Here is an 11,178-nt window from a genome sequence, read left to right on the forward strand (position 1 = left end):
TGGGGCCCATCCTGGAGCACCAGGACGGTAGCCGCCTGCCACAGTGACAAGGTGCCGGGCTGAATTCCTGAAAGCCTGTGGATCGCCGTGACTCGTCCCTGAGCACAAATACCAGGATACCCGACAGATTTGGTTTGGGGGCTTAAGTTCACTGTGAGACAAAGGCCTCGTCATCTGTGTTCTGGACAATTAACAGGAGACACAATAACAGAAATCGCAGGACTCACAGAAACAGGTTTTAAAAATAAATTTGACTTTACAGTGCATAGTAGGCAAGATTTTTTGTCTGTTCTTGTTTTGTCAGAGCATCAAACAGAATCGGGACGCAACCCCCTGAGAATGAGAGCGCCCCCCCCCCACCTCGCCTGGGCTATGGAGATCGCCATGCCGCCCAGCTGGGAATATCGCACCACGCAGCGTAAAACGTCTTCGAAATTACAATTTCACGGCACGCTCAGCGCCCGAGCTGTGGATGGACGTAATTAGCGTGCAGCCGGGAGCTCAGATCATCAATGTTACGCCGAGCCGGTGGAAGGGGAAGGCTCCAGAACATTCTCTCCAAAAAAATTACCTAGTCAACAGTCAAGCACAGGGTAATTTTTGGTAAGTATAAACTTTCTTTAACACAACACAATATTATTTCTGATTTCTTTATTCTAAATGTTATAATGCCAGTGTGAAATAAATTTTAATGATTATTATTACTGTTATATTATTGTTATTGTATAATAATAATAATAATAATAATAATAATAATAATGAATTGTAAATTAATTCTAATTATTAGTAATAGTATACTATAATTATTACTAGTTTGTATTAATTTTTTTTTTTATTAAAAACATCACAAAATAATAAATGCTTCAATTGCTCCCAAAAGCCATAGCTTCACAAAAATAAAAAGCCATGTTGCACACGACTACCCCGGCCCACTGATCCATCTGTAATCTTTCAGATTCAATCCTAAGCAACGTTTACACGTAAGATAAACAGGATCATCAAAATCGCATTTTCCTCGGGTTGGATTGCCAGACGTGCAGCAACTGTAAAAACAAAAACTCAAGACTGGATTTTAATTAACTCTTAAACCACAAACAAACTGGTTTTCAGCATTGCTGGGTCAGTTTACCCCCTCCAGATAAACAAACTTCTCGTGGGGGGAGCGGGCGGTTCCCGTGGCCATGGTGGCGTGGGGGTTCCCGCGCTCAGCGGGATACCGCGGTAGGTGTCGGGCGTGGGAGTGACCCTAATGTCCGTCACGCCGAGGGATCGCCCAAGTCACGCTGCCAGCGCATCATGCGTTACTGAGACACTGAGATGCCAGGTTCGGGTAAAAAGTCAGCCCATCTCTCTTCTGATATTTAGACACAATCCTGTCACTTAACTACCAAACTTCCCGCTTTTAGGAATTCGTAAGGAACCATATTTGAAATTCCATTGTTGCTGTAAATGAACAGCCTGTTTTCCAACAGGAAGGCCCATTTTCTCTGTTTTATACATGGATTTATTAACCCTCCCCACTCCCAGGAGCCACCTCCCTTCCTGCAGACCCTGGGCCCAGAACACGGCTCCCAGATGCGGGTGAGAGCCGTGCCCAGGCGGGGAACCCCGAGCCATCCACCTTCCCCCAGCCGGCGGAGCGGCAAGCCGGGCTTCCTGCGAGCTGCTGTGCCGATGATTTATGGTCTACCAGCTCAGCAAGGTTATGCAACGCTGCGTGCCTTCAGACGTATTATTTGAGTCAGTTGAGATTTAATTAAGATCACAGCCCCTAGAATCCCCCTTCAAATGAAAATTCAGTAAAGACAAAGGGCGACACATCCTCATGCAGATTGCCTGCATTCTGCTCACATCAACAACACAACCCTAATCCTTGTTTCCATGACGGCAGACAAGGGTCCAACAAATTGTGCTGCTTTTTTCCCCTCCCTGGCTCGTGTTGTCTTTTGTGTGTCAGAAAAACTACGTCCCCAATTAATAAGGAGAGTGGGGGGGCGGGGGTTGGGGGGATATGAAAATCTGTCTTACAAGTTGGGTATCGTCCCCAAACACATCTCGAGTCAAAAGACGTGCTATTTCAGAAAATGAAATCACCGAGCGCTGAATTAGCAATGAGAAAGCGATCACATGTTTATCTAAATAGTCACAAGGGCTGTGTGACAGGCGACACACACAGATCGGGACGAGCCCAGGATGCAGGACTGGGGCCACGTGAGCCGAGAGGAAAGCGGATATCGAAATCTGCCAAATAATGTGGAGAGCAAGAACATGTCATGCAAAACAACACGAGGGGGGGCTGGGGAGTCAAAGGCCTGGGGGGGGGGGTTGGGCAAGGAAGCAGCTGTCCATTATCTACAGCAGCTGACCCCCCTTTCAGAAAGCAAAGTGGAGGTGGGGGGGGGTCTTGTAAAGGACAGGCCATGTGCGATGGCGCTGGGCCGCTCTCAGGGCTGGGCCTGCTCGCTGGTGCCGGTGCCGCGGCTGCAGATGACAGGAACTGGCGGGGAAGCCCCCCCACCAACAATGGGGCCTGTCTGAGCGTGCTAATGCAGCGCTAATGAACAATAAATCACCTTTGATTACAAGCTGTCAGCCTGGTCGCCCCTCACAGGCCGGCTATGCCTGGCCGCTAACCGCCACAGCTGCTGCTACGCACCGCACCGCGTGCCCAGGAAGGACCCCTCCGGACTGTCCCGGGCCGTCCAGGAAAATTCACGAACAAAACCCGCAAAAAGCATCTGACCCTAAAAGACAGCTAAATGTAGGTCTTTTAAAGCACGCATTATTATTATTTTAATTAAAACGACTTTAGCAGGAAGTCTCCAGGGGCTTCCACATCATTAAAACTTAAACTGCCACAAAGTCAATAACTGTCTCCAGTCTAATACCCCAGGGGTGTTTGGACGGGTTTAGCGGCGCCTGGCGACAAGCGGCGCTGACGTCGCTCCATCTCCGCGCTGCTTCCGGAGCTGGAATCGGGGACGGCGGCGTGGATCACACGGCAGCGCACACAGAACCCCCGCCCCTCTTCTTAATTCAACATGACAGGCGACGAGCGAGCACACCTCCCATCAGCCTAACCTATCCACTTAGAGGAGTGTGGGGGGGGGGGGGGGGAGGCCAGCGGGGCGACACGCCTGACCGGGAGGCATGGACAGGGCGCGAGGAAGGGGGAGAAAAAGAGGGGAGCCCCCGCAAGGTGGCGGGTTTAAAACAAAAAACAAAAAAAAACATGCTAAGGCACTAATGTCACAGCGCACGGAAAACACTCAAAAACAAAAAATATTGCAGCTACACTCACATGCCAGCTACCACATTAGCATATAAGACAAGTTAAGTAACAATTCAGTGAATTTCCCCACTGAAAAAAATGCACCATCTATCTGGAAACTTTTACGTGATCGGCCAGCAGATCGGCCAGTAGATCGGGATGCAGCCTGAGAAAAAAAACTGACATCCGAATCCAAATTACAGAAAACCCCACAGAGGAAAAAAACAAACAAAAAAACTGCGTTCAAAAGGAAACAGGTCGGAAATTAAACAAGTGCAAGTTAACAGAACGGGGCGCCAAGCGACCGGCCAAAACAATCATAGCAAAACAAGTGGATCGCCCGCAGGCACACCAACCAAACAAGGAGGCACATATAAACAGCAAAAAAAAAACAAAAAACAAAAAATAAAAATGCCAAACAAATACGTCTAAACGAAACATCAGACAGGAGCATCTGCCGCTGCTCCTGTACCCCTAAATGACAGGGCATTCGTCCAGCTACAGGTCAGCTAACAAAAGCTTAAGCAGCAACGGCAGCAGGCTCCGACACGGCGCATGATAAAATTAACCAATTACCATGATAAACGCCACACAAAAGGGGAAGACCGAGTCCCCTCTCCTCTTTTTTCCTGGGACAAATTAAATTGTCAAGTTTTACACAAGAAAGCGAGCAGAAATTGCAGAATCAATCATATTGACAAACCTGACAAACTCCATTTAGCTGGGGGGGTAAACAGCGAGCTGGGCCGTGCGGAGCGGAGCGGAGCAGAGCGGAGGAGCGAAGCGGAGGAGAGGAGCGCAGCGCAGCGCGGGAGGCGGGCGAGGCGCTGCGGTGGCGGCGTCTCCAGCCTTCCTCGGGATACAGGCAGATTGCACGCACGAGGTTGCTCCCCGGCTGACAAGATACAAAACTATCCAATCAACCACGCCCTGCTCCACCAATCACAACCAGCCCCCTAAACATAATCAATTCAAATGGCCCACACAATGGGGCTCTGGGGCCGCGGCTGCAGGTGAAGTAATGCCTTTGTGTGGGGCCCTTTAAAAGAAACCACAGTTGACGGCTGTTAACCCTTTGACCCCTGGGGGGGGGGGGAGGGGGGGAAGGGGGGGCTCCGGCCGCGCGACTGAAACGACAGCAGAATGAAGGAAAGAAACGCTTTAATTAAACAACAGATAAGTAAACAAGGCGATCTGGCTCAGGGGCAGACAAAAGGGGGAATTATTACACCTTTCTGCTACATTTCTGCTTAGTCTACATGGGACCAACAAGAGCGCAAAAAAACATGAAAGCAGGACCAGCAAAATCAGCCGAACAGCACAGAAAAATATCCAATTCACTTTGAATTCTGGTATAAGAAGCATGCATTTAATTTCTTCATGAATATTTTTCAATATATTAGAAATATATTTATATGTAATATAATATATAAATATATGTAATATTTATAAAATATTTAGATAGAGAGGTCAGAGTGGATTTACTGACAAGTGCACAAGGACACCCCATATCTTTAAAGACAGTTTACAAAAACAGCAAAGTAATGCACAACACAGTGTGACATACACCCGCATGTTTTAGGATAAAATGTGCTCTTTGAGGACTGTTCATCATTAATTTTATACTAATAGCACAATTAAAAAAAATGAATAATTATCACTAATAACAAACAGCACAACGAGCACGACAAAGATAATAATTATTTTTACAACAACAATAATAAATAATAATAATAATTAAAAACTATTATCATATAAATCCAACGCCAACATTTTTAACAGAAAATAGAATCCTGCCATCTACTGGTTATTTTACACACAAGGGGAGTCAGTTGAAGAGCCGAATAAAAACAAACCTTTAGTTTAATCCCAAAAATTCAATAATTAATCAAAAATAGGGAAATTAACAGACGCACATGCAGTGCACATTTACAGAGATTTTTACATCAGCATTGTTTTTAGCTTTATAAAGACTGGTTTTAACCCGTTCTGCAATGACACAAACATTTATAGAATACCAGTATGTAACTAATGAACACACGGCAATAGATAGGCAGTTCGTATTAAATAAACAGTAGGAAAGACAAAATGCCGTTTAAAGTTAATACAAAAGACACATACGACATGCACATGGCCAAATGCACCACGGTAACCTTTTAATAACAGCAAACAAGCGACATTGAGCCGCCTGACCCACTTAAAGCGGACTGAAGCAACTCGGGTGTCAGAAGTGACAGGTCTGCATACTTCACGCGGCGCGGCGACAGGCGCGGCCCCGCGTCGCTGCGCGCCCCCGACCGGGCCCTCTCCGCTCACATCCCTGGGGGCGGGGGGGGGGGGGGGGGGGCGCCGGCGTATTCTCAATAAAACACCTTCTTAGCAGTAATAGGCCAGTGCTCTCGTTTCAAAGCTCCCAGCGGCTTCGCGATAAATTTAGCATACGTACAGTTCAGGCCTCCTCTCCTCTGCCTGCCTCCTCCTCCTCTATAAGCAGCCACACTTTAGCTCCTGATCTAATGTGTATTTTCTGAGCCACACACGTATCACCGGCGGCGCGCACCTGCAGCCGCTCCCGAGACCGTACGCCGTCCATCAGCACGCGGCCCAGTCAGACGGTGCTCGCTCCCGGAGTCGCCGCGCCCGCGTCACCGAGGCTGGGGTCGCTGGTGACATTATCGCTTAAGTGGCCGGTGACAATGACAGCTGAATTACACGTTTCATACACCGCCCAGGGAGGGGCCGCATTTACTGGCCGCGCTCTTTTTTGTTTAAATCATACTTTCTGCAAATGCATAATTAAACCGTGTGATGTATGACATTCAGGTGTCGTTGCTAAATTAACACGGGTCCGAAACACCCACCTGTCTAATACTAAAAGAGAAAGCAGCGGCGTATTACCCCGGTGAGCACGGGCGAAGCTGCCCCCCAGCCGCTCCGCACCCCCAGTAATCCAGAAACTCACCGCAAGTAAACAGCGAAACTCGTCGCCTCGATGTCATTTCCCGGTACCAAGCATATAAAAAGAAAATGAAGAACGAACAATAACAACAAAAACAGGCCACTTTCACTTATTTCGCTATTCTATAAAACGGCGAAAAGGAGAGCAATACTTTAATTTTTGCAAATGTTTCCTGTCTTAATGTGCCACCGTGTCTCGAAATTCGGTGTTTTTGCTTCGCGTTACGTCTGGTGTGGTTTAACAGCCAGTCAAAACAGGATACTATTTTCATATTCGATTGCCTTAGTGCCAATTTTTTAATCTTTAAGATCAAATAAAAGGGTGGGGGATTTTTATTTTTTACTCTCTGTATGAGTCCGAAAGTGCTATATTTAGTAATGTCATGAAAACATTTAAAATACGTGTGGAAATAAACACAACAAACGATAACAACCGTCGAAACACAAAACATATAACTATAATAAAAAATTACCGGGGGAAAAATCATGTTGTTTGCCAGATTTAATTTATAGCACATTTTAACAAAGGTTTTTTAAAATGTTTGCCTGGCAGACATAAAGAAGGGGGAAATCGGCCCTGGAAGGCGGCCGGCACGCAGCGTGAGCCCTGATCTATAATCAAAGCATCAATAAGTAAAGAGTTATAATTTATTAGTGTGGTTAACATGGAGCCCTTGGCGGCCACCTGAGTGCATCAGCGACACTCACCGCTTTATGGCCGCCGCATCTTGTCATTTAAAAAGGCATCATGCCGCCCGTGTTTCCGTGTCCTTAATGCCACGTTGCTGGCTGCCGCTGCCGCCGCTGCATTTTCTCAGGTGCTTTTGGACCGTAACACCGTGGGACTATGACAAATAAAACGCGGCCTGACTAGGGGGGGGGGGGGGGGGGGGGGGAGGTACAATCATACGTGCGGATTTTGTTTTTTTCCCTAAAGCTGAGCACCACGACACAAAAAAAGAACCATCGGGACTGTAGATCTAAGACAGACCGAAAACATGCCCGGCCTCGGAATGAAGAAAAAAAATTCCGGCCGACTAGCCGGCAGGAGGCAGCGGCGTTAGGGCCGGACCTGCCGGGGGGAGGGGCGGGGGGTCCTGTGCCGTCTAAAAACCTGTTATACCTCAGATATATTTACTCCCACTGCGGGACGTTTTAACGTGTGATCTATGCTTTATATACAACCATTGATTCACTGCACCCCCCCCCCCACACACCCTCTAAGGGATCATGAATCACCCCAAATGCCACACAGATGACACTGAGATTCTCTGGCAGAAAGTGATGCTTCCTGATTCCAGATGATTCCAGGCATGGGGGGGGGGGTCTTTGGGACAGTGAGAGCTGTAAGGTAAAGAGAAGGAGTCCGACAGAAAAGGGGCTGCGACCAGCCCCTGGCCCCCGGTCCACGGCCACAATGACTTCACCCTGACAGAATTATCAAAACCTGTTTCTAATATATACAGTACACATGATACATTTTTACAATATGACAAGGAAAACAAAGCGGGGGATGCATGGGATCTGGGCTCTGGCTTAAACAGGCTGATGTGTTGATCATTCCTGCGCGATGACATCACGGCGGAGCTACAGAGGCATACGAAAGGAGGCCCCCTGTCACACGACCCCGGCCTTTCTGGCTGATTTAGCTCAGCGCCGGCAGATGTGCACCCAGACACACATGTTAGCTACCAATAAAATCAGGTGATTTTAAACATGCATTTATTTAACTGGTGAGCGGTCGCTACAGCCAGCCCTAACTAGCTGTGTAATTGTGCCCTTTAGTTTAGGAACGTTTCAGCAGGAATCGCTGGCACGTTTGGATGAGGGGGGGTGGGGGGAGGGGTCGGCTAACAGGCCACCTCCATTCAACCCCCTTCTCCTTCCTAGGCTGGCTTTCCTGGGGGGTGGGGCTTCAAGCAAAACTGCCAAGGCCTGGACAGCCCCTGACCCACTCCATGCCTGGGGAGGGGGGGGGGGTGTATGCTGGCCGGCCCCCAGGGCTGACAAAGTAATGAGAGACAGACGGGAGGCTACAAGTGTGTGTGTGTGTGTATGTGTATGTGTGTGTAAATGCTGTAAGGCAGCAGCAAGAAAAAAACAAAACAGTAGTGGGAAAACCTCTCTTTTCCACCCCAAACCCCCCCCCCCCCCCGCCCCGCTCGTCAATCCGCCATGCCTCACGCTCCAGAGAGGGTCGGGCATGGGAGAATATGGAACAATCCAAAAAAGAGGGAAGGGGGGGAAGCAACTCACACTCACAGTGTACAGAACTACCCTGATATTATGCTATGACCTATAAGTACCCTCTGCAACAGTGCATTGTGGGATACGAGAGAGAGAGAGAGAGGGCGAATGCAGGAACCTTTTCCGAGGTGGGACACGCCGAGAGCCTCTGCTCCGCCGAGAATTTTTTATGATCTTAACCCTTTGATGGGGCGCAGTTCTGTGGGAAGACGAGGACAGGGTGACCCATCCGGAGCCGCTCACTCGCGCCGTAGAGAAAACGGACGCAATCCCGGCAAACACTGGAAGCATTGAACTTCACAAAGGAATTCTCCACACAACAAAACTTCAAGACAGGAAACGTGAGCTAAGCACATCTCTGGCAAATAATCACCTTTTTTATGACTGGAATTTTCTGCCCATCCAGCTATTTGAACAAAACAGCATAAACTAAACAGCATTATTTATTTATTTTTTTGCTGTCCTACCAATGAAATCAGAGCGCTACGTATCCACGACGACAGTCTGCCTCCGGACTTCCAGCGAGTCGAACACGAGAGTCACACTGGAACCATGTTGACAGAACATCTTCAGTCCAGCTGCGTGACACATAATCCAGCTTAGGGGGGCGGCCTCCTTCCCGCGATCCCTTGCAGCGCAGGCATAGCTAACCGCACCGGCTTCTCAGCGTTGCAACAAACGAGGCTAATTTTTTTTCTCTCGGCGGTGAGCGCGGGCTATCAGTGAGGGTCCGACGGTGTTGTCCCTAATTACCTATCTCTGCGGTCTCCATCCCACGGCCTCCATAATGAGTTACCTGGGGCCGCAATCCAATTTGAAGTGATGACAAGAAAGTGATCCATGAAAAAGTAATAAGTTAAATCCAATTTCAGCCTCCCTCTAATTAAATGCACATGGAACTAATGAGTCAAACCTACCATTTCAGTGATAACGGTAATTAGTGGGGTGGCAGCCGCTCGCTCCTACTCGCCACTGTAGGTATAAAGCGAGAGGTAAAGTGGTGTGGACTGTTTTAATTACATGTGTCACTCTGCCGCTAATTTGCCGGCTTCAGAGCAGCTTGGCTGAGGCTCCCCTCGTGTGGGTCGGCGTTCAGCTGCTCTGTGTTCAGTCTGACCCACCGGGCTTCCGGTGTCGCACGCAGATTTCAGCACCGATACCACAGAAACACCAAATCAAGATTTTAGGCCTTGTGTCCGCCATCGCCTGGATGGACTCACCGTTTAGCGTCGCTTCCTCTCTAAGACGACATCCGCCGTTGGCCCCCCCCCCCACATTCAAAGGCTCTAATGTTTCAGGAATGGCTGCTCGCCCCCCTGGTTGGCGTACCAATGTGTTGTCCCCTGACATATGGATGCACGTCCCATGAGATCCACAGTCTCCCTTTCACTGAGCCCCGGTAAAGATGACGTGGATCGAATCAGCCGTTTGGCGTGAGCTCGCAAGAGGCCCAGCGGACCCCAGAGCTGGAGGGCTGAGCAAAGCAGCCTCACTCTCTTTCCGACGGCTGAGTGGCGACCCAGCCCTGCTCCGCGTATACATTAATAAATTAGAATTTTAATTTTATTCCTTTGTCTGTAAGAGGCGCCTGACTCCTTCGCGCCTACCAACAGCTGGCTGTGCCGGAACATTCCGTTGACCTCCACCGGCCAATTCCCAGCCTGCCTTGGAAAGCCGTTCAGTTTGATTCTCCCGACTTTTTCGGATCCTGACAAATACGTACGCTGGCGAAAGGTCAGCACCGTCATATTTCATGGCGCTCAGACATCGCCGCGACGAAGAGCTCCTTTCTCTACCTGACATTAGCCCTCGCTGCTACAATAGCTCATTAAAAACGGCCCCCTATGGGAAAGGGGTTATTAAATATTATACACACACACACACACGTATGTAACGGGCCATGGTATTAATTATCAAATACGCCCCAGAGTCATCAGCTGTGACAAACAGGCCCCCATGTTTCCTGTCGCCCCTTAATGCATTGTGGGGGGGGCAGCGGTGGTCTCTGAATGTTGCTATCTCTGCTCTGCCCTCTCTACTCGCCATCGCCCCCTGTCGAGAGAGTAGGTGAAGGGCAACTTTGCCAGGACAGCAGTTTTGGGGGGCATCCTACCCAAGCGAAAGTCAGGAACGTCTGTTGGCATCACTAAAAACTGCCTGAGCCCAGGAAAGTATGTGACTCCTCAGAGACACCTGGCTAAGCCCAAACCGCTAACACACACCCCTGAGTATGTGATTTAGTCACACGGCAGAGTGACGGGGGGGGGGGGGGGGATCATGGGCTGCTCTTCCTGTGAATCACCCCTGGCCCGTCACAGCACTCATGCAAATTTCTGTAAAATGTCAAGCGTTGATTTTCTGGTTACACTACAATGTTGGGCAGATATTAAGGAGATCAAGACAATGCTGTCTCTGGCATGGGGGGGGGGGGGGGGGGGGGGGTTCTGACCTGCGGACCGGAGGGCTTCTCGCTGGGTTTGGGGGACTTCAGGACTCCCCCAGACTGCTGATGCTGATTGTGATGGTGGTGCTGGAGTATCTGTCGGGCGACTTGCAGAGCCTGGAAGAGAGACATGAAAGGCGTGAGGAGAGAAAACAATGCAAACAGGAAGAGAGAGCAGATAGTTTATCGCGCATGGGGCCCCAAACCCCCCCCAGGGACGTGGCTGCCTTCAGTGCAACAGATGTAAGCTGAGCGGCAG

The 11,178-nt window shown here is 49.2% G+C and overlaps 1 protein-coding gene across 11 annotated transcripts in view; it reads right to left on the minus strand.

Annotated features, from left to right (window-relative positions):
* Positions 1–11,178, minus strand: part of foxp1b (forkhead box P1b) — a 146,523-nt gene that overhangs the window by 36,550 nt on the left and 98,795 nt on the right. For 9 of the 11 annotated variants that reach the window (XM_023793945.2, XM_023793943.2, XM_023793940.2 and 6 more), the window contains one exon: positions 10,926–11,036. In XM_023793945.2, coding sequence (XP_023649713.1) covers positions 10,926–11,036 — 111 coding nt within the window. Of the gene's footprint in view, positions 1–3,974; positions 4,142–6,937; positions 7,045–10,925; positions 11,037–11,178 lie in introns of those variants that run through there. The other 2 variants (XM_023793949.2, XM_023793951.2) reach the window with 2 other exon arrangements.

Source organism: Paramormyrops kingsleyae, chromosome 8 (assembly GCF_048594095.1).
Source record: "Paramormyrops kingsleyae isolate MSU_618 chromosome 8, PKINGS_0.4, whole genome shotgun sequence".
Lineage (NCBI taxonomy): Eukaryota > Metazoa > Chordata > Actinopteri > Osteoglossiformes > Mormyridae > Paramormyrops > Paramormyrops kingsleyae.